General features: G+C 35.4%; 3 protein-coding genes across 10 annotated transcripts; 1 reads left to right on the top strand and 2 right to left on the bottom strand.

Annotated features, from left to right (window-relative positions):
* Positions 1 to 5: 5 nt before the first annotated feature.
* LOC131948356 (proline-rich protein 11) lies at positions 6 to 4975 on the bottom strand. 3 transcript variants are annotated; one of them, XM_059309944.1, is made up of 9 exons: positions 4894 to 4975; positions 4534 to 4632; positions 3633 to 3731; positions 3314 to 3453; positions 2844 to 3060; positions 2614 to 2739; positions 1949 to 2020; positions 1684 to 1782; positions 6 to 1135 (listed from the first exon to the last, which is right to left on the bottom strand). In XM_059309944.1, the coding sequence occupies exons 2-9, from the start codon at positions 4573 to 4575 to the stop codon at positions 896 to 898; spliced, it is 1035 nt and encodes a 344-aa protein (XP_059165927.1). In that variant the 5' UTR covers positions 4576 to 4632; positions 4894 to 4975; the 3' UTR covers positions 6 to 895. The 3 variants fall into 3 exon arrangements, with proteins under 3 accessions (XP_059165927.1, XP_059165928.1, XP_059165929.1); XM_059309945.1 differs by lacking the exon at positions 4894 to 4975 and having other exon boundaries at positions 1949 to 2005; positions 4534 to 4670; XM_059309946.1 differs by lacking the exons at positions 1684 to 1782; positions 1949 to 2020; positions 4894 to 4975 and having other exon boundaries at positions 4534 to 4670.
* LOC131948355 (1-deoxyxylulose-5-phosphate synthase YajO) lies at positions 2967 to 22127 on the top strand. 6 transcript variants are annotated; one of them, XM_059309943.1, is made up of 9 exons: positions 2967 to 2995; positions 14520 to 14660; positions 15102 to 15244; positions 16101 to 16257; positions 16480 to 16653; positions 16984 to 17081; positions 18631 to 18800; positions 20958 to 21097; positions 21934 to 22127. In XM_059309943.1, exons 2-9 carry the CDS (start codon positions 14541 to 14543, stop codon positions 22033 to 22035), a joined length of 1104 nt encoding a protein of 367 aa, XP_059165926.1. In that variant the 5' UTR covers positions 2967 to 2995; positions 14520 to 14540; the 3' UTR covers positions 22036 to 22127. The 6 variants fall into 6 exon arrangements, with proteins under 6 accessions (XP_059165926.1, XP_059165925.1, XP_059165924.1 ...); XM_059309942.1 differs by lacking the exon at positions 2967 to 2995 and adding an exon at positions 8628 to 8642; XM_059309941.1 differs by lacking the exon at positions 2967 to 2995 and adding an exon at positions 13342 to 13410 and having other exon boundaries at positions 14523 to 14660.
* LOC131948365 (zinc finger MYM-type protein 1-like) lies at positions 9517 to 11886 on the bottom strand. Its single transcript, XM_059309962.1, has one exon. The coding sequence runs from the start codon at positions 11884 to 11886 to the stop codon at positions 9517 to 9519; it is 2370 nt and encodes a 789-aa protein (XP_059165945.1).
* Positions 22128 to 22826: the final 699 nt, after the last annotated feature.

Raw genomic sequence — 22826 nt, 5'->3', positions numbered from 1 at the left:
CAGAGTATTTGACTTGTATGTACATAGACAAGGTAAAATATTTACTGACAATGATAATGAAATAAAATAATGTGCCAACAACACACAGTGGTTATATTATACATGTTATAAATTATCTTTCTGCTTAAAAAGTGGGCATTTTTTAGAAGTAACTGATGTCAAAATATTGATAAGCAAACAGGTTTAATGTTTGGAATACTGGAAGAAATTATTTTTAAATTGTTTAATTTTCTAATGACCATAAACATAACTCATTTATCCCTAACTTTTATTTTATTTAAGTTCAAGAAATTCATTTTTATATATATTTATATTTTGATTTGATTTTAAGGTTTAAAATGCATGTGGTTAAAATAAAATGTATAATAGCATAAAGTTATGCCCCTTTACCTAGTGATCTGGTAGATGAGGTGGGCTAAAAGGATTGGCTATAAAATAAAAGCAATAAGGATCAACAAAACATACGTAGGAAACAGCACAATCCTACATAAGCTATGTTCAGAATTTGCTATACAGTTTTTTTAGCATTAAATTCCTAAATTTCTGTTAACATTTTACAAATATTATGTACATAAGTAATTTACATTTTAGAAAGCCCACATAACGAATTTGAAAGACAAAACATGTAAAATAATCATCCGGTTAAGCATATTAATATAAATCTTGAATATGAAATAAATTAAAAGTGAAAGCAATGATACAACTTTTAAAAACAATTTAGCTCCCCCTTAACATTTTTAACCTTCCAGTGGATAAAACTTTAGATACAATATAATCATGATCTTTTCCCTTTTATTATAAGTTGGTACATTTTCAATCATTAGCCACATTATTATTCAAAATGAAAGTAATTTGCAAAAGACTATATGATAGAAAATCTGTATTTAAAAGTTGATTAACTTGTGGTTTCTTCTGTCGGCTGTTTTTTCCTCTTGCTAGGCATTGGTGTGCCACCAGGGCTGCGAGCAAGCCTTGTTCTCTTTAAGAATTGTTTAAAATCAATTGTTTCCCCAGCTTTGCATTCAAAATTCTCTTTTGAATTAGCAGTGCTCCTCTGTGGAGATTTACTGGCAGATTTCTTCAGTGAAACACTCTTTAAAGTATCCAGTGTGATACTAGGTGGGGCAATTAAACTCTGCAAATAGAATAAATGAAAATTATAGGTTCATGTTTTTAAAAATGCTTTAGTGATAATTAAGTTAACTTGTTTTAAAAGTGAATTTTTTTTTATATTCAGATTTTGCTGCATACTCATCCTAATTTTTTTTTTTTTTAAACAAAATATTTTAAAATCTATCAACAATGAATGGGGCATTATAATTCAGGCATAATTTTTTAAAATAGATATATTAAAATTTCTTGAAAAAAATACAGTAGGGTGATTCCAATTATCAATGTAGGATTTGGGTATGTTGGTATCCTACATTTGTACTGAATGGACTTTATTAGTATGAGGAAGTAACAGGTAGTTTTTTTACTTTACTTATTTTAATGTTTGTAATGTAACTGGTTCTTAATAAGCTGGATTCTAATTGTGACTATAGATTTAGTTATCTTAATACTTTCATATGTTTCTTGATCACCTTTAATTAGACAGTAACCGAATGAAAACAAAAACGTTTAAACTAATACAAAGCAAAGAAAAAAAAACTGAATTCACAAAACAAAACTTTTGCTGGAAACCTTAGTAGCCTTTGTACAGGCCTTTTGGTGTGACCCAGTGGTTGGACTATGAAATTTAGGTGATGTTGGAGCAGATGAGGATTTCACAATTTTATTTCTCTTGAACATAGATTAGATAATTTTACAACATGAATTTAATCAATGAAAGACTCAATTTGGGCACTAATTTCTATCTAAAAGTTCTTTATATAACATTTTAGTTATTACCAGTATTGAACAATTCTTATAAAACAACGTTATTAGATACAAACTACTTTTAAATTACCGGATTCTGGTTAGGCTTTGAAAGAGCATGAATTTTCTGATTTTTAACTTCATGTTTCTGCAAAATAAACATCTGGGTTCAAAGGGTTTAAGAAAGTTATAACCTATACTCTAATCAAGGTTTTTTTAATCTTTTAAATCCACCCTGGCCTTATAATTTAAAGGAAATCCACAAATATACATAAGCCAGTATCAAAGTTACACTGTAAAGTCAAGGTTGGTGTTGTCAGTAAAACTAAAATGCCAGCTTGAATATGTCAATGAAATAAATGCATAAAAGTATTCTAAATTCAACTATCTTCTAGCCATTGTATTAAAATTTTAAGTCATTGGAACCATCTAAGCCTTAATTATATATAAAGAAGGATGAACAGTATTAAACTGTAGTCACTTTGGTGTGACCTTTAGAATCTGCTGGCCTTCATGTTAACTCTATCCCACATGCTTCACCTAAAGCCAGCAATAGACTTTTTTGTTACTGATTCTCAGGGTTATGACAAGGGAGTATACTTTAAAGAAAAGTATTTAAAATTCAATCTCATCTGGGGCTACATTTTTATAAATGATCATTAAAAAAATAATGTGGTTAATGAAAGTAAGACTACCCTGACTACACAAGAGCACACAATTTATCTGTAATTTTTAAAGCTACTAAAGTAAACTCACCGGACTTCCACTAGCATTTGGTTGGGGTTGGGGTACAGACTTCAACACTCTTTCTTCTGGTTTTCTTAACTTGACAGTTTTCAAAGCTTCAGCAGTTATTTCAGGAGCTTGTGGTAACCCTCCAGACTGGAAATTATTAGAATGCCTTTAACAAGTTTTAGCTGGCTGCTGTTAAAACTTCAACCATTTAACATACATATCTGGTATAGTTAGTGAAAATTAAAACTAACCTTTCTTTTCTTTACAGTCTTTTTCTTTTTGACAGCGGTTAATGATGGCGGTTTTCCCAATGATATCGGTAATGGTGGGGGTGGAGGAGGTGGTGGTGGTGGGGGCGGAGGTGGTCCTTGAGCTCTCACTGGCGCAGAACTTACAAGATCAGGTAAGGATGATGAAGTTATGACTGGAGTAGAAAGAGTCTGTGTAGAGGCTTCAACTGTCAGAGGCCTGTGAAGTTTATTAACAAATTAATCTTTTCCTGAACTACTAGGTTGATACCATTTATAATCTCAATGTGGTTATAACCTGAATTATAGTTAACGAATCCTTCACAAATAAGCATTTGAAAGTACTTACTATTTACTGTTATCCTCGGAGAAACAAATACTTATAAAATTTAATGAACTAGTCATATAAAACCAAGTTTCACTTGATTATGCGGATTACTATTTTTTCTAAAGGCAGTGAGATTGTTAGTTACCTTTCAGTTTTTGTCTGTGCTGACTCAGTGGACAACTGAATATCAACACAAGTTCCATGAAGAGCAACACACTGAAAAGTAAACTTATTGCATTTGATACACTTATGTTGATCACCATCGTCTGTAACTTCTAGCTGAGCCTGTAAAAAAAAAACAAGATCAAGAATATTGATAATTATCATTCTAAAATAAAAATGGTTGTGTGTGGAATGCACAAATCAAGTTCATATAACAAAAAGTGTATCACTAACGCTAACAGTGAGCAACAACATATCTTTACAGTTTTTAATTTAAGATATCAAGTAAATAATCTTCTTACATCAACTGTAACATCTGTATCTTTATTATTGTTGCATGACGAATCTTTGACACAAGCAGAATCTTCTCCCATTACAAGTACTCTTACAGCTGCTTTGCTCTGAAATCAAATTTTTGTAACATCAATTTAAAATATATGATGATTGTCAAATTTACCATCTTAAGTGACCAAAACATGATCAGTTTCTGTTAGCCTACTAGCAATATATTATAATTTTTAAAAGTCAAAAAAAATTGGCTGCAGTACTAAGGCAAAGCAATCTGATAATTAACAGTCATTGTTCAGCATCTTTAGCTTCCTAGCTTTAGCTAAATATGAAATAATTACTATGTGATGTATAAAATAATTACTATGTAATAATACTGTGATACCTCAATCCAAGAAAGTAAAGCATCACCATGGGGTTTTATTTTCAGTTTAACAGGGATGGAAACAGGACCCGTAGTCATGTTTTTTTTTTACAAAATTGTGGATATTATAAATTTTATGGAAATATTACTGTAAATGAAAATTTTAATTAAATAGGGCTAAGTATATTTTTCTCATCTATAGTTTGGAGGGAAATCTGACCTCAAAAAGGTGGAAAAAATGATTTCCTAAAAAAGGAAATGATACATCTCTGATTACAGTATGAATGAACCATACCTCATCAAGTGTTGGAAACATAGGCTACCCTAAAGAATCATGCAATAGTATAGGCTTCTAGTACCCATTTTATGAATATGATGTTTAGGATAAGGCTGTGAAAATATTGGTGTGTAAAGGTTATTTTAATACAGTTTGACTGAGGAGTCTGTAAAAAAAGTGATACAAATGTTTTTTAGATTAGCAGCATCTCCCTTCAGGTGGATTTTTATTATGCTCACTCTTTAATGTATCTTTCAACTGCCATCAAACTTACCCTTCTAACAGCACCAACACAAAAATCCTTTATTGTGTACATTCTTGTATAGTCCCTTGGTATAGTTGTCCTTTGTACATCAGTAGCAAACCAACCTAACTGTAGATTTGATCAGATTATTTCCTAGAACTTGAAACTTATCTAAAATAAAAATTCCAAACAAGTAATTACCAGCACTCAAACTTATTATAATCGAGCCTAACATGAATAAGTGGGTAATAAAGTTAGAGGCTAACTGGTTTTGGTAAACAATTGTTTAATCCTGAAATAAATAATAATCAATCCAACATACTCACACACACACTAGCTAGACGTACTAAAAAAAACTATGAAGTGACTATATTTATATAGTTTGCATACATTTGTATGTTGTTTGGCATCTAAATCAGGATTTGTGGTTGGAATCTTGGGTTACAAAGTAAATAAAGAACCACAAATGTGTGGAGAGCTTGGCGGCTAACCTAATGGCTCTGGGTTTGGAACTGAAATCCAAATGAAAAACTACATGTATTTTCCTGTAGATCTGTAGCATGTAAAATATTTTGATAAAATTAAATAAAGGGAGATTCAAAAGTTCATATGTGAAAATTACATCTTGTTGTACAGATACTAGATCTAGTCTAGTTTCAAAGCTCTTAGTCAACACTCTTCAACCTTTAAGTCTTGATGCTCTCGGGACTCATGTTTCAATGTGAGTGTTTGTTTAGGAAATCAGGCAGACCATACTACTATTGCACTCTGACCACACTTTCTACTAGAATCTAGATCTAGTAGATCTAGAATCTAGATTTACAACTCACATAAACCAACGCACTCATCAGTCACAACAGATTTTGTCTTTGTTCATTTTCAAAATATTTTTATTTTTAAAATATTAGGAATAATCAGTAGGCCTATTATAATAGGCCTATTAGTAGGCCTATTTGTTATAATTTTTTAAAAGTCTCTACTCTAAACTAGTCTAAACTAAACTTCTGCCTAATTTAAGAATTTTTACTAGATCTATCTACTAGATTTCTAGATCTAGATTCTAGATTGAGATTCTAGATCTAGAAATCTAGATTTAGATATCTAGATCTAGTCTAGATCTGATCTAGAGTAGATTCGGTAATCCCTTAGTTTAGCGTCGGAAATTATCGGGTAATGTTTGTTGAGTTTCGGTAATTAGAGTTACGGTAAACCATGGTTTATTTGACCATTGAAATATAAATAAATTGAAAGTCGATTGTAGTAAATTAATGTTTTAATTTTTTAAGTTTAATCGACAAAAAGGAAACAAGAATAAATATAAGAGTAGATTTAAATTAGTAGATCTAAAAATAAAAATAAAACAAATATTAATATAAATAAATAATGAAGTCAAATGTAGGCTAATATAAATATGGATATATGCCTAATAATTTAATGTTTTTTGCTTGCAGCGGATTTGCTACCATTAATTAATTAGATCTAGATCTAGCTAGATATCTAGCTGCTAGGCCAAGTAAAAAAATCGAGATTACGAAAATAGTAAAAATGATTACAAAATGTAAAAATGATTACAAAAATAAATCTATCTAAATTTTAAACATTCTGTATAAAAATAAAAGATGACACCAAATAAAGTATGGTTTACAGTACTTCCGGTGAATTCCGGAAGTGTGTGACAGACTTTGGCATTGTTTTACTGTTTTTTACTGCTATACGATTCCGGAATAATAACCGACGCTAAACTAAGGGATTACCGTAGATTCTACTACGCTAGATCAGATCTAGAATCTAGATCTAGATTAATCTAGATCTAGATCTATTCTAGACTCTACTGTTGTCAGTTGTTGTGAGTTACTGTGTAACACTGTAAACTGTAGACTGTAGTACAGTAGTAGACTGTAGACTGTAGAGTGTAGACTAGACTACTGTAGACTAGAGTCTAGAGACTGACAAGACTGTTGAAGCTCACATGCCCGTAGACCTGAATGAAAACGGTCCTTATAAAAAACAGTAATTTACCGCAGATTTAAATGGTGAGATAACAGAAACGCAATCTAAACTCAGAGCTAAATTATAACAATTGTAAGACTTGGATAATTTGATCCAAATTTAGCGCTTCACGTTAAAGTTTACAATTTTCTGTTCAGATTGGCCAGATAAAAATATCTGAATTGCTGTCAATCGTACCATTTGCAAAAAAACATAAAAAATTAAAAAAAAATAATTTTTTAAGCGACTTGTTCTAGACTCTAGTAGATCTAGTAGTTAGTAGTAGGCCTTGTAAAAAAATCGTATTTTTAAATCCGAAGATCAACATAAACGTATACCTTTTTAAAACTACGCTCTTAATATTTATTTAAGCATCTGTTTCATTCAGTAATGTTAGCAGGAAGGAACATCCCACATACCCATTAAATTAAGCCGTATGAAAACGGTCCTTATAGTTCTACATCAGATTCAAAAGTTGATAAGAAAAACTACGAAAATAACAGGAAAAAAATAATTTCATATTCATTTCCTGAAACCCAGGGGAAAAGAAAAGTAGCCCGACGAAAGCAATCCTGGAATAGGACAGTGGCAGGAGAGGCAAGGCTGGGCTAACGTGGGCTCTAATAGAGAGAGCAGCGCAAAGTCCGGTGGAGATGGTTAGCTGTAGCCTTTTGCTCCTCACGGGCTCCAAAGTAATAAGTCAAATAAGTCAAAGTTATACTAACTCGATTAAAATATATTATAGGAGGGCTCTTCGGACCGCCCTGCCAACGGCGGTGAATGTTGTTGGAGAAGATGACCATGGTCAGTTTGATGAAATGAACAACGGCAAGCCAGAACACTTAAAGTTACATAACTCTGAGATCTTTTCTAATCTCAATGACAAACTGTCCGACTTGTCTGAAGTTTAAAGGGCGATCATCGGTAATCTTATTTTTCAAATTCCCACAATATTCCTTTGATGTTCCCGGAAAGACAAAATTCACAATATTGATGTAGGGAATGCTATTCCTATTAAAACAACACCCTTATCAAGTTAACCCTGAAAATTGGCACTCATTACAAATGAGGTTTACTACATGCTGGAGTTTTACGTAATCAAAGCGCCCCAATGATTGCTATTCCCAAAAAGGAGTAAAATACTCCTGGTTTGCAACTATTTCAGGAGAGTTACCTCCCTGTCTCTTTCCCCTTCCCTCGCATCAACGATTTAGTCAACAGTCTGACAGGCAAAATTTTTGACCAAAAAAATGGACCGCCTGTCTAGATTAGTATGCGTTTTGACTAAGAGGGAGAAAGAAATTTCTACCTTCGTTACTCCTGATGACCTAAGTATAGTATGAATGAATGCCATTTGGTTTGAAGAATGACCCCATTACTTTCAAAGGATGATTCACCCTGTAATTGCTGATTTAGAGTATCGTAATGTTTACATAGTTGATGCTGTTAAGTACGCGAAATTATATAATGAACATATTAACACATTTCACTAATTGTTTTACCAAGCTGGATTCTGCTAACTTAATTGTAAATTTACATACTAAGTAAGTTCTGCCACCATTAACTTTAATTATATAGGTCGTGAGCAGTGTTTCTTCCAGACTTATTTCTCGGGGGGGGGGGGGGGGGGGGACTTGACATTTTCGGGGGGGGGGGGCGGTAAACTTTCTTGGGGGGGGGGCGGACACTGTTAAAAGTATACATTTTCTATAAAAATTTCATTTCGTTCGGGGGGGGGCAGTAGACTTTCTACGCCCCCCCCCCCCCCCGGAGAGATGCCTGGAAGAAACTCTGGTCGTGAGAAAGGGATGGGTAGGGTTAAACATGTGACCTGTGGGTGTGAAAGTGGAGGCGATTGTTCACATGATCCCGCCCAATTCGACAGGAAACAGTTGAGGTTTTGGTGAATAGCGGGGGTACTTCGTGGAATGTTGTAGAAATCTCTCCACAGTCGCAGAGCCTACTCAAAAGAACGTGAAGTTCGCGGCCGACGCTTCTCTATCCTTCTGGGTGTAACCGGAGAACGACAGCCCTTATCTGACCACTGCGAGCGGCAAGCTGAGATTTATAGTGTAAACTAAACACATCGGCTACTCGTTATCTAACCAGAGAAGAGACGCAAAAACTGCAAGTTCTAGACAATTATTTAGGTATGACTGGAGGTGTATGTAGGTTATTGGGGTAGGGGAAGCGGCGAGTGTATAAAGGGCGGCAGCTTCTCGTTTAATCAAAAAATACTGTAAACCTTAAACGGTTTTGATAAAAGGAATTGCTATTAGAGTGCCAATATGTGGACTTATCCGCATGGTTGCAGTATTGGTCTTTTTTATTTTAATTCGTTATATAAAATAAGCTACAAATGTCGTAAAGCTATAAAAATCAGAGAATTTTTTTAATTCGACTTGTTTTAATCCATTTTTATTTTAACTGGCTAAAAGGGCTCCTCTGTCTTTAAAATGTTCGCTAGGGGCGCTGTTCTCCCTGGCTGCTCCCAGGGGGGGGGGCGCAGGGGCGGATTAAGCTTCTGCGGGGCCCCTGGCTGAAACTTTTTCCGGGGCCCCCTAAACTATATATATATATATAAATAAATAAATAAATATATATATATATATATATATATATATATATATATATATATATATATATATATATATATATATATATATATATATATGTAGTTTATATAATGACATCACAAAACAGAGGCCTTTCCAAAAAATAAAGGTTGAATGGAATAAGCTAAATGTTAACAGAAGCCATGGCATATACAAAAAATGTTACATTAAATGTAATGTTAAATTACATTGAGACTTAAGAGCATTTAAAGTGACAATTATTTATTTACTAATGCAAAAGAAATTAAGAATACTTACATTTATTACAGTTGTTTTTATTTAGAACTAAAGATCAAGTAACTTTTATAGGGAACATTTTCGAGCTTTCCTGATAGCAAACTCTTCTATTAGTTCTGTATAATTTAGTGAGCTTACAATGTCATTTTCTATGCTCATAAGTGAGAGCATACTAAGTCTCTGCTGCCGTGCTTCTAAGATCGCTTTTAATCTTTTTCATTTTGGAAAATGAGTGCTCTCCACTGCAGTTAGACGTCATCATACACAGATAAATTCGAAGAGCAATGTGCACATTTGGAAAGCTCTGAATGCACTTGAATCTATTTAAAAATATCAACATTTCTAATTCAATGCTATCACTGTAGACGTTTTGCTCTTTTCCCCCATGAATTGATTTAAACAGCTCGGCGAATTGAATCAACTCCGATGAAAAACATTCTTCAAAATCATCGGGATATTTGTTGATTAGTTTTGTAGCTGCTCCTGTAATGTCACCAGTGCTAAGGTTGGTCAGGTCACTGAAGAAATCGAACATTTCTTGAACAGTTTTATAGGAATCTAAGCGATGATGTAGAGCTGCAGTTAGGTGGTCGATCACACAGATGAATACTTCAGTCATAAATTTTTCTCTAGGAGAAAGTTGCATTTCTGAAACTTTGCTTTCGTCAAATTGTCGCTTCCTCTTTAGTGGTCGTCTGTTGGAATATGTGTAGTCTTTGACTTCACATTTAATTTTTCCTTTTGATTCGAAGCTAGCGAATTCATTACGTTGACTTTCAATAAAAAGGAGAACAGATTTTAACAAATTAACTGCTGTATTAAGAGATAAACCTTTTTCTTGAAGAGATACATTTGTTTTTTGCAATCTCTCTAAAATTGTATCCCATACCTCCAATAATATTACTGTTTCTAGTTTTTGTAAACTTTTAAGATATCCTTCAGCTTCAGCTCTACATTTAAGAGGTTGATTTTCATCGGCTGCTAACTCCTCCAAAGCCGATATATTTTCCTTATACCCTCTATTTAAAGCCTTAACAGCATCATGTCGAGCGGACCATCTGGTTTCCGACAAAGCTTTAGCAACAGGCAATCCATTCATGTGCTTGTTGTGTATATGCCAACGATGGGTAGATGCAGAAAGCCAAGAGTAAAGGCTCTGAAGGAGATTAAAAAACCCAACTGACGTGGGGCAGCACTCAGCTGCGCAGTTCCCAACTAAATTGAGTGAATGTGCTGTGCACGGTACATACAATGCTACGTCACACTTCTCCCGGATTTTAGCCTGAACGCCGTTATACTTGCCGCTCATGTTGGACGCGTTGTCATATGATTGACCGCGACAATTTTTTATGTCAATTCCATTTTCTTCCAAAAATGTTAGTATTAAATTAGCTATTTCCGAACCAGTGTGTGAAAACATTGGTACAAATTTTAAGAAGCGCTCAATAGGTCCGGTGTCTTGTACATAGCGAATAACGATTGTGAGTTGATCAACATGTGAAACATCTGGAGTCGAATCTACAGATATAGAAAAATATTTCGCTGTCTTTATTTCATCTACAATTAAAGACAAAACCTTTTGGCCCATAAGTTCAATCATCTCCTCACATATTGTTGAAGATATGTAGGATGTATGTCCACGTCCTTTGTTGGCGTGTATCCGCATATGTTCTGCGAGAAAGGTATCGTACTGACTTAGCAGCTCCAGCAACCCGAGATAATTCCCATTGTTTGGAGAACCAACCTCTTCAGTTCTACCCCGAAACGGAATACCACGAATACAAAGAAACTGTACCACACTCACGATTCTGTGAAGTACTTGTCTCCAGTACTGAATTTCACTTTCATATTGCGTTACAAGTTTCATGTCAATCTGACCAGTAGATTTTCGTGAACACAGCGCTGCCAATGAATCAATGTGTTGTTTGGAATTTTCATGCCTAGATAGCACTTCATGGGCACTTTTCCATTGTTTGAACCCTGATGTCATTTTGTTAGTTATAGGTGACATCAGCTTACATACAAAACAATAAACACACCCGCTTGTTTTGGAATAACACAACCAATTTCTTTCAAATTTTTCTCCTGTTCGTGCATGGACACGTGTAAATAAAGAAATGGTGCAGAACCGACGTTGTGACTCTCTTTCTAACTGTGTGACTGATTCTTTAAAGTCCCCGTTTTTGTTTTGACATGGTGTGGTACCACGTTGAATCCAATAGTTTCTAAATGCCTCTGACATCTTTTCCCGCTCTGGCCAAAAATGAAGGTCGTATATAGCATGACTATCTTCAAGGGGTTTTGCTGTATCATCTTTCAAATCACATTGTTTTAAAGTAGGAGCCTGCTCTACATCTTTTACCCCGGCGGTGTCTGATTCAATTGCAGATCCCTTTTCTACGTGACTATTTTCCTTGATACTCGAAGTTGGTTTGAAAAAGGAGAGCAGTTTTGTAGTTTTTTCAGCAAGCTCAGCTTCGATCTTTCTTTTTTTCACCGATAATGCGCGTTTTTTTGCTCCACTAGGATAGTTACGAGACATATTCAATAGAATTTTAAAAAAAAAACAAGGCTGAATCTAATTAAAAGTCCGGCTCTTTGCTGAAATTGCAAATTGTCGTTTTTTCTCCAGCAAGCAATTTTTTGACATATAGGTCTGATGAACGAGCCTTTAGGATTACTTTGTCTATCTGAAAAGTCTGAAGCCTGGATAATGGTGGAGGGTTGGAAATCAAGAAAAATTTTGAACTCTTGAGTAGACTCCGTGCGAATAAATCCAAAAGAATGACTGACTCAACAAATGTAATTCCGAATGGGATTTCGGGGAGGAAGATATAGTTTGGGGACATACCGGAAGTGTGTGTGTGTGTGGGGGGGGGGGGGGTGATATGCCAAGCTCAACAAAAGAGGTTCCAGTTTCCATTACCCTAACGGGTCGGACAGAGTTCACAGTTTAATTAAATTGGAAAAAAACTTAAAGTTTAAAGTTCGCCATTGTTTATTGTTACAACTGAGGCCACGGTTGATGTTAGGCCTAGTGAGTTACCCCCCCCCCCCCCCCCCTTCCCCATCTCAATTTGAACAATGCTGTATTTTATAAGAAGACATTAGTGTCGCACCTAGTTGTTATGTGCAGGAAAGAGAACTACGGTCGCCTGGAGATTGTTTTACCTGAGGTGGATGGCGATGGGTCGATTAAGTGAGCCCTCCCCCCCCCCTCCATCCGCCTCCATCCCCTTGTACCTGGTATGTAAATTTGGGGAAAAAACGTAATTTGATATCCTATTGTATTCTGACCAATGTAGATGGGTTTTTTTTTTTTGGTTTTTTATGCCTTTACTAGTTACAATTAGGTGGTAAATTTGGGGGCCCCTAAAAATCGGGGGCCCGTAGCTGCAGCCCTTTCAGCACCCCCCTTAATCCGCCACTGGGGGGGCGGACTAAATTTTCCGGGGGGGGGGGGGATGTGGACACTGTTAGAAGTATATATTTTCTATATAAATTCCATTTTGTTCGGGCGGTGGTATACCTATTATTTCTGAGATGGGACCCAAACAAGACAGTGAAAACCAGTGTTTCTTTCAGACTTTTTTCTCTGGGAGGGCTTTTGAAATTTTCGGGGGGGGGGGGGGGATCTACATTTTTCGGGGGGGGGGGGGGGGGACGACGACACTAGTGAAAGTGTATGTTTACTATATAAAATCCATCACGTTCGGGGGGGGGGGGGCGGTAAACTTTTGGGGGGGGGGGGGGGTGATGAGAAGAGATGCGTGGAAGAAACTCTGGTGAAAACGTAAAGAATTGAAATAAAGAGAAGGCAAGTGTCTCGACTAACAATACAAATAAAAATAAACTATGCCCTACCCCCCCCCCCCTCATTTCGTTGGGGGGGGGGGGGTAAAGAAGAAACTCTGGCTTCCCCACCCCCTTCCTAGATACGCCTCTGGGAGTCCCTGAACTCTGATATAGAAAGTGAAATAAAATCAAGCGTCAGCCTGTTGGGGCTACACAGTGAAACAGTGAGAACGTGTTGGTTGAAGCTGGTCTAGAAGTCTGTAGAACACAGGTCACGTGGTATAGTGTTTTCTTTATCGTGAGTTGTATACAGTTCGGTGGCGGTTTGTTTTTAAATGTAGCTTTATTGTGCTAGCCGTGAAAGGTGTTTGTTCATTCATGCTCCTTATTCTTGTTTACAAACCCACAAGACCGAGAAATGTTGGTTGTTAAGTGCGTGGCAATATATATATAGCCTAAATACATAATATATTCTTTTAAGCGTTTCAAGACTAAACTTGTTATTGACTTTTAATTCACTATCTGAATATTCTTTACAGCTGCTTTTTTTTTCTTCAAAGATGTTATATTTACAGCATATGTGCAAAACCTCTGTGCTGTTCTGTGTATTCTTAGTACGCTTGAATCAAGGGTGAATTGGCTGTGTCCAAGAGATTTTAATAGGGGCCCCAACCCCAGATTGAAATTTTCATTGTGCAGTTTTTCCCATCAAAGCTAATGGAATGGTAGAATACTAACAATTAAAAAAACAAATCTAATACTATTAGGACTATTACAGCACATTTCCTGCGGGCCGCCCACCGATAGTTTTTCCTGGGGTGAGTTTTTTTTTTATGGTAGGCTGGCCGGCCAGTCCACCCCTTGCTTGAGTTAAACACGAGTTCAAATTATTACAGGAGCTAATTTTGGTATTGTTTTGATAACACTCAAGGGAATTCAAAACGGTAATGTGTGTGTTACATAGGCCTATTCCATTTTTTTAAACTTTTTTTTTCATTTTTCCATACATTCAGGCTACTCATACTGGAGTTGTTTGGTTAACTTTGTGTGACGACACACATTTTAAATCACGCTTCTAACAAGTTTCATTAGCCTGAATTTCAGTCGTTGTTTCGCCTTAAAAAGGAACTAATCATCGGATATATATATATATATATATATATATATATATATATATATATATATATATATATATATATATATATATATATATATATATATAAAACCTACTTTTAATATTAATAGGCCTTTTCCATAGATATCGATAAAGTGTGCTTGACTGCAGAAACAGCTTTTAAATTAAATAAACAAATCAGTCCTAGTTCTACAAATTCTAATACATGTATTAAAATGTATTAAATAATTCTCTTTTTTATATAGCAGGTGAACAGTAAAACAGACATGTCTTTCCCAGTAGCAGCTGAACAGAAACTTCCCTACGTTTTTCTTGGTAGATCAGGTCTCAAAGTCTCTAACTTGTGCTTAGGGACAATGACGTTTGGTGAATCAGCAGAATCAGTCGTAAGTTGTTTTAGAAAACACTATTTATAATTATGTAGTCGCAAATAGCCTCGTTTATGTAAATGTAAAGTTCCTTTTTGGAACCTGACGTTCCATGGGGCAAGTGGAGTCAAACGGCAGGCTTTAGAAAACACAAACGTTTTAAATCCAAGTAACTCTTCTTGACTTATTCTGTGCACGGTATGTTGTCGTTAATGTTACAGTATTTTAATCCGTATTTTAAGAACGTGAAGTGTAGCTTTGAAAAGTATTATATAGTGTTGTAAAAAAATGTTAAGATAAAAAAGAGTAACAAAAATAATCAGACATTCATTTATTAAACACCACATAAAAAAATAAATTTAATTAAAGTAATTCCCCTTGGATGTGTCCATTAAACGACAGACACGAGGAACGAACACAACCCGTTATTTTAAAATAATTTTTTTTTAATGTTTACAGTGGCGTGCACCTGGACAGTGTGATGAAGCATTGTCTATTCAAATCCTGGATCGTTTTGCTGAGTGGGGTGGTAACTTTATAGACACTGCTGATGTTTATGGACAAGGCAAATCTGAGGAGTTTGTTGGGAAATGGCTGGAAAAGTAATTTTTTAAAATATATAAAAAGGTTTATAGTATAGTTTACAGGTAACACATACCATGGGTTATCAGTCAGGGGAGATAATTTACACTTTATTTGGTTGCGGCCCCTGTGGGACCACAACTGTTGATGCTATTTTTTATGCTGTTCAGTTAGCAATGTTTGCCCATGTCATGTGACATGGTTATTTTATGACACATTAGTTTTAAATTTCGGCACATTATCCACTTGTTTTCCGAGGTCATTGAAACAGATGAACTCTACTTCATCTGCCACATGTGTCTTAGGCACAAACGGGAAAAGATGATGATATAAAAAACTAATATTGTTATGTGATTAGACATATGTTGTTTATTCTTTGCCTATTAATAGTGGTGCATTATTAAGTTTAAAGATAATCATTTTTTTCCTCCTCTTTTGATTGCATTGTTAAATAACTTATTTGGGCGTCGTGCTGTGCCCAGCTTCCTGTTTTCCCACCTTGAGTTAAGTACCAGAGATGGACACCGTATTCGAACACGAGACTTTCGGGCTAGAAGACAAGCGTCCTACCGCTATGCCACGCCGTCCGATAGTACTTTATATTGCAATTCTTATTTAATTTGAAGAAACTATAATATTATATTACACACATATTTGTAAATGCAGATAAAACAAAGTTTAACAAGTTACTGCCTAGATCTTATTTTATTTGCAGAAAAAAATGAATAGCTTGCTGTAAATAAAGTTAAATTACTAGTGCATCATAAAAATTAGTATCTTCAGTTAACAAATAAAAATTACTAAAATTTTGGTTTTTTTTTTCAAATAAATTGTCAACTATACAAACTATCCAGTAATTTTTTTTTACAAATCTAGACAAACCAGAGAAAACTTTATCATAGCTACAAAGGTTGGGTTCAACATGGGAGCGAAATACAACATCAACAATGTTGGCCTCAGCAGACGTCATATCACACAGAGTATTGACAAAAGTCTAGAAAGGTTGCGTACTAGCTATGTAGATCTTTACCAGGTAAAAGAAATTATATCAGTTTTCATTTTCACTGCAAGATTTACATTTAATGTAAAAATGTTAATGTCAAGTAATTTGTTTTGATTTAGCATCTAAGTAGCATCTAAAGACTCTTAAAAGATAAATATATTACATCGGTCTAGATGCTTAAGTATAATATTGTTCCTTAGGTGTTTGTTTTTTTATTTTTCAGAAATAGCCTAATGTATTGTTTTCTTGTAGGCACACATCTTTGATGATGGTACTCCTCTTGAAGAAACTTTCCGCACTTTTGATGACTTGGTTCGCTGTGGCAAAGTTCGCTACATTGGTGCCAGCAACTTTACAGGCTGGCAATTGCAGAAGCTCGTTGACCTTAATGAGAAGCTGGGATTAAATCCTATAATCAGTTTACAGGTAACACGCACACACACACACACACACACATATATATATATATATATATATATATATATATATATATATATATATATATATATATATATATATATATATATATATATATATATATATATATATATATATATATATATATGCATATTAAATAAAGACATAATTAGGTTTTTAACTTTTGATTTGAACTAGTTTATTATTAGGTCTGATTTCAGAACTATTATAATTTCATTTGCTACAAATTTTGTTAGCAGCATAATTCTAAGGTATGAGACATTATTTGGATAACATGACTGTGGTGTACACACATCCTATATTGACTTCTATTTTCAGCAACAATACAATCTTGTCAGCAGAGAGTCAGAACTGGAACCATTCCAGGTGTGTAAAACATCAGGTATAGGAGTCTTACCATGGAGCCCACTCAAAGGGTGAGTAGTGACTTCAATTAGGCTCAGACAATACATGTCTGTCCATCAATTCTTGTGGCCCGTGGTGGGCTTTGTCCTGCTTCACCACCCTCTTCCACTCAGACCTCGGTCTCCACGTCATCTACCCATGTCAGCCTTTTGGTGTTTTGGTTATATATCCCACTGACTTACTCCCCTTGTTAATGTGACATTCTTTCCAGGGGACATAACCACCATTGAAAGTTATCTGTATATTTCATACATCTCGTGCTTGGTTTCCAGTCTTTATCCATTCTCATCCATATATTAGTCGGATGATTTTTCTCCCACAGATATTCAATACTATATTTTATGTGTGTCTCATAATTGTATGTTTCGTGTTCTTTGTCTTTCAGATGTTCTTGTTTTGCAAGAAGTTGTGGCTGCTTAAGTGTGTCTTCTTCCTTGCCTGCAGAGTTTCATAAATTCTCTTAGTATTTTAACGTTCTCGTCTGTCGATGACCCCAGATATTAAAATTGTTTAACTTTTTCAAAATCGTGATTTGTAATTGATTCTTTTATCTGTTCTTCTCTTGATATTGCAATTTTTGTTTTATATTGTCTACTAGCGTGCTCTTCCCCGCGCGGATAGAAAAACGTCTGACGAAATATACAAGAAGCGTTTCATAAATGCGTTACTAATCCTGTATTCTTAAATGTGTGACCTTTTTTTTCTAAAACTGAGTTTAAATTTAAATGTAAACAATGCCTCCGCCTGGATCATATTTATCGGGGCACGGGTTTACCTACCGCATGAAAGCGCGGTGTCTTTTTCAATTTTTCCTAATTTATACGATATTATCTACTTATGCAAGTTACTAGCGCTGTCGATTGTAAATAGTGCCATTTGTTGGTCGTTTTTCTTGAAAACTGCTTAGTATAGTTTTTGTATAGTTGTTTATTTGGTTTCAATGTGTATTAGTAAACGTAATTTTATTTTTCTAAGTGTAACAGGAAGAATGTCATTGGTATAACAAGATCAAAATAGAAAATAAGCTTAGCAATTTAAAAACATATACTAAAGGGGTCATCAACAAATGACGTCACGCTTTTTTGACGATTTTTACCACCCTCCTCCCCTCCGTTAACCATCGTCACAAAAAGCCAGACCCCCCCCCCCCCCCAACCCTAAAATGAAGTCACACCCCTTCCCCTTCTCAAAATTGCAGTTGAATTTTTTTAACATCGATATTTTTCCAAAAACTCTGTCAACATAAAAGTATTTTAATCGATTCCTATTACAATACCGTTTTCTAAAACGCGAAATAACGGTTAAAACTCGTTTTCTAACATTGCTTTTTTATAACACAAAAGTGTGACGTCACACCATCTGAACCCCCTCCCCTCATCACACACCGTCACAAAATTACAGCCCCCCCTCCCCCCTATGAGTGTGACGTCATTTATGGAAGAACCCCCCCCCCCCCCAAAGCTTACGAAACTTTCAGTCTTTTATTTGTTTATTTATAAACGAACGAACACTTTACAAATTGCAATGCCGTTAATGAAAATTATTTATATTTTTAATTAGTGGTTTGCTTAGTGGAAAAGTGAAACGAGGACAGAAACCGGAGGAGGGTCGCATGGCCTGGGTGGCAGAAAATGAGTCAAGAGCCAACCAGGCAGTCCCTGCGTGGACCAGACTTGATGATAAAACTTTTGATTTGATAGAAGCGGGAGAAGCCATTGCCAAAAAATATGGTAAGCATACGATATCTATACGATACTTTTTTTCAAAAATGATAGGGGGGTGGGGGGGGGGGGGCCTTAGTCAACTTTCTTGAAAAATTTCATTTTTTTCCTCTAAAATCACCTTTGTTTACCTTGATTTTTTGGTGATTTTGAAATCTAGTAAAGATTGGCATCGATTATTTATTTATTTTTGTAAATTGAGTAAATTGTTGTTTTCCCCAAAAATGTTATCGGAAAAGTAATTATTTGTCAAGGTTATTCATTATTTTGCTAATACATGCACTTATATGACAAAATATATATTCAATAAAGCTTAAATTTGAGTTCGCTCACTTTTGTCAATTTTACGGTATAGATCTCAAAATTCACCAATCAGAAATACTTAAAATGGCCTCATTATGTTGCGAACATGTGTATCTATTATGTAGTAGAAGGGTTTGGCTGTCCTTTAGTTTTTTTACTTTCTCGTATATACGTAGTATAGAGAAAGTATTGTAATCGTGCAAAAAAAAAATCGAGATTTTTACAAATCTCGACGTTTCACACCTCACTGATACGGAAAAACATAATTTTGCAATCTTGTCCGTATGTCTGTGTGTCTGTCTGTGTGTCTGTGTGTCTGTCTGTCCGTGTGTAAACACGATAACTTGAGTACCGTTACAGCTAGGTTGATGAAATTTCATATATAAGTATTTAATCAAAATCGTAGATCCGTATCAACTTTTGAGCGATTTCCGATAACCGGAAGTGGTACTTTTCCTACTTTGAATTTTTCAAAAGCCTATAACTTGAGTACTATTTCAGATAGATAAATGAAATTTCATATGTAAGTAAAAGATCTAATTCTCTACCTTCTATTAAATTTTGAGTCATTTCCGTTGACTGGAAGTAGTACTTTACGCTACTTCCGATTTCTCAAAAAACTAATGTAAATTTTAAAAGTACTAATAATATTGCGCACCATTATGCGCTTTTTTATTTGGCGTTCATTTGGTGTGCAATTAATTTGTCTACGAGATTTTATTCTATTTTTAAAACTTTAAGTATTTAAAATGGATTAAAAATCATGTCTATAGCCCGAGTTCCCATCCCCTGTTATTTTATATAAGAATATTCGAGAAAGTTTAGGGGAGATCACTCCCGGTTTATTTAAACTGTGAAAGTTTGAGAATTGTTTTCGTAGAAACACATATGATAAAAAAATTTATGCGTTTTAAAAATTTATTAAAAAATTCCTTTTGTAAGATATCAAAATTTTATTTTAACAGATATTCTTTTGTCATGTCTACCAACAATATGCAAGGTTACTTTGCATTGTTTTTAATTATTTTTTTCAGTTATTTTCATTCTACTGTGTACCTAAACAATTTGATGCCAAATTTCGCCAAAAATGTATAAATCGTCCTCCAAAAAGTATCTATAAATAATTCTCTTCTGGGAGCCGTTAGAAAACAAGCTGCAAGCGCGCCTTTGCAGTCCCCTCTCTTCCTCTCTATCACTATCACTACCACCCCCACCCCCACATGATCTGGTGAGCTGTGGTTCACTCTAAATGTTTACAAATCGTAGAGCCGGGTTTAGTTACGGTTATTAGGGGCAGATAATTTAGTTTGAAATGATTTTAAACTTACTGGAGGTAACTAAGAGGAGGCTGCTATGAATTACTGAAAAGTAGAAAATAAAACAACTAAATAGCGGCGTATGATACGCCGCGGGTCGGCTCGTAATATTATATTGTTTGAAGTATTTTAAAGTTATACGATTCCAAAGAAGCATGTATTTTATAATTTGTAAGAAAATGTGTTTTCAATACAGGTCCCCCTTATCGATGTACAAAGAGTTGATAAAACTCTATATGTAATAGACTGACTCTATTCAAGTAAATAAAAAAAATTTCAAGACCCTTTAGTTAGAATCCGTTTTCAAGTTAATAGAACGTCCCTGAGACCCCTTAGGGAAAGTAAAGGCGGCTGGGCACAGTGCTGATCACAACATCCATTAAGATGCCGAGATAACAGAAACAGGTGAACTCTACTTCACTTGCCCCATAGACCACGAGGATCAAAATGGGAAATGTACTAAATTATTTTTTTTAAAGTAATGCTGGACATAATAAATCTGCTTACAGATTACAGTTACATAGTCAAACACATTTTTAACACTTAGGTCGAAGTCTAGCTCAGGTGGCCATTCGCTGGCTGCTCCAAAAAGACGTTGTGTCCTCTGTGATCATTGGAGCGAGAAATCTGAAACAGCTGGATGATAACCTTGGTGCAGGAAATGGCTGGTCTTTAACTAAAGAGGAGGTAGGTGGTGGCTAGCACAAAGGGGGTAGGTGGTGGCTAGCACATAGGGGGTAGGTGGTGGCTAGCACATAGGTGGTAGGTGGTGGTTAGCACATAGGGGGTAGGTGGTGGCTAGCACATAGTATAAGAGGAGGTAGGTGGTGGCTAGCACATAGGAGGTAGGTGGTGGCTAGCACATAGGAGATATGTGGTGGCTAGCACATAGTAGGTAGGTGGTGGCTAGCACATAGGAGGTAGGTGGTGGCTAGCACATATGAGGTAGGTGGTGGCTAGCACATAGGGGGTAGGTGGTGGCTAGCACATAGGGGTAAGGTGGTGGCTAGCACATAGGGGGTAGGTGGTGGCTAGCACATAGTATAAGAGGAGGTAGGTGGTGGCTAGCACATAGGGGGTAGGTGGTGGCTAGCACATAGGAGGTAGGTGGTGGTTAGCACATAGGGGGTAGGTGGTGGCTAGCACATGAGGTAGGTGGTGGCTAGCACATAGTATAAGAGAAGGTAGGTGGTGGCTAGCACATAGGGGGTAGGTGGTGGCTAGCACATAGGGGGTAGGTGGTGGCTAGCACATAGGGGATAGCACATATGAGGTATGTGGTGGCTAGCACATAGGAGGTAGGTAGGAGGTAGGTAGGTGGTGGCTAGAATATAGTATAAGAAGAGGTATGTGGTGGCTAGCATATAGTATAAGAGGAGGTAGGTGGTGGCTAGCACATAGAAGGTAGGTGATGGCTAGCAAGTATAAGATAACGTTTTCGTCACTTGTTTAACATATTGTTGATTCCATTATTTCGAATGCTTTGTTTCATTCACAATAAATTGTTTTTTAAACAATGTTAGATGCAGCTACTGGACGATCTGTCGGAAATACAACTTCCATATCCCTATGATCTGGTGTTTCACGTGAACACCGATAGACGCAATGTCAAGGTCGCAGAATAGTATGTGCTTTCTGTCAGCAAATAAATTCCTTACAGTCAGTTTTTTTGTAAGCAGCTACATACATGAGTAGACTTATAAATGTAAAAAAATATAACCTGGAAAACAAAATAAAAACTTTGTTAAATGGTTAGTTACTTTTGAGTTTCATTGAATTAATAAGTTGGGTTTTTTTTTCTTTTTTTTTTTTTTGGTAAACTTGATACATGTGCTTTTTTTATGTTAATATTTTTTTTTTTGCATTACAATATTGCTTTTTTTTATTTGAAACTTATTTAGTCCGCCCCCACCCCACGGTAATTTCAAGCTTCTAAGCTTAACTAACTACTGTCCGCTCAGTGCAAGTCCGGCTAAACCCAGACCGGTTAATAACCTTAACCTTAGTCTAGAATAAACACAAAAAAACGTTAGCAATTTATCAAATTTATTAAATGGAACCAATCAAAATTAAGAAAAAAATAATAGATGAAAAACTACAGACACTAAACAAAACAAACGTTAACTTGACAAAATAATATACACAAAACAATATATATAAAACATCCAGCCAAGTTGCACAAGCAACCTCACTGCAAGCACGAGGTGCCCACACAGAAACTGACCCGATCTACATTTCGCCTCGGGTCAAAAAGAAAGAAATTATACCCCCCCCCCCTAAATATTTTTACCCTAATTAGCTTGGTAACTGATTAATAATGGCTGTTGAAATATTTATTTAACCATTTTCGGTTATATGATTTATTTGTGATCTAATAAATACAATGTAACCAAGACTAACAGTTCAATAACATTAT

The sequence above is a fragment of the Physella acuta genome, unplaced genomic scaffold (assembly GCF_028476545.2).
Source record: "Physella acuta isolate Inbredline_101_S28 unplaced genomic scaffold, ASM2847654v3 ptg000641l, whole genome shotgun sequence".
Classification (NCBI taxonomy): Eukaryota; Metazoa; Mollusca; class Gastropoda; family Physidae; genus Physella; species Physella acuta.
Note: the sequence above shows the minus strand (reverse complement) of the source record. Positions and strands in the feature narration are given on the sequence as shown.

What these genes read in the sequence shown, in the direction of transcription:
- LOC131948355 (XM_059309943.1), top strand. Translation starts at nt 14,541, where the DNA reads ATGTCTTTCCCAGTAGCAGCTGAACAGAAACTTCCCTACGTTTTTCTT. An exon ending in CCATGGAGCCCACTCAAAGG is followed by an intron (nt 17,082 to 18,630) that starts GTGAGTAGTGAC and finishes ATTTTTAATTAG; the next exon opens with TGGTTTGCTTAGTGGAAAAG. An exon ending in GGTCTTTAACTAAAGAGGAG is followed by an intron (nt 21,098 to 21,933) that starts GTAGGTGGTGGC and finishes AAACAATGTTAG; the next exon opens with ATGCAGCTACTGGACGATCT.
- LOC131948356 (XM_059309944.1), bottom strand. Translation starts at nt 4,575, where the DNA reads ATGTACACAATAAAGGATTTTTGTGTTGGTGCTGTTAGAAGG. An exon ending in AGACTGTAAAGAAAAGAAAG is followed by an intron (nt 2,740 to 2,843) that starts GTTAGTTTTAAT and finishes AATAATTTCCAG; the next exon opens with TCTGGAGGGTTACCACAAGC. An exon ending in CCTGTACAAAGGCTACTAAG is followed by an intron (nt 1,136 to 1,683) that starts GTTTCCAGCAAA and finishes TTCTATTTGCAG; the next exon opens with AGTTTAATTGCCCCACCTAG.
- LOC131948365 (XM_059309962.1), bottom strand. Translation starts at nt 11,886, where the DNA reads ATGTCTCGTAACTATCCTAGTGGAGCAAAAAAACGCGCATTATCGGTG.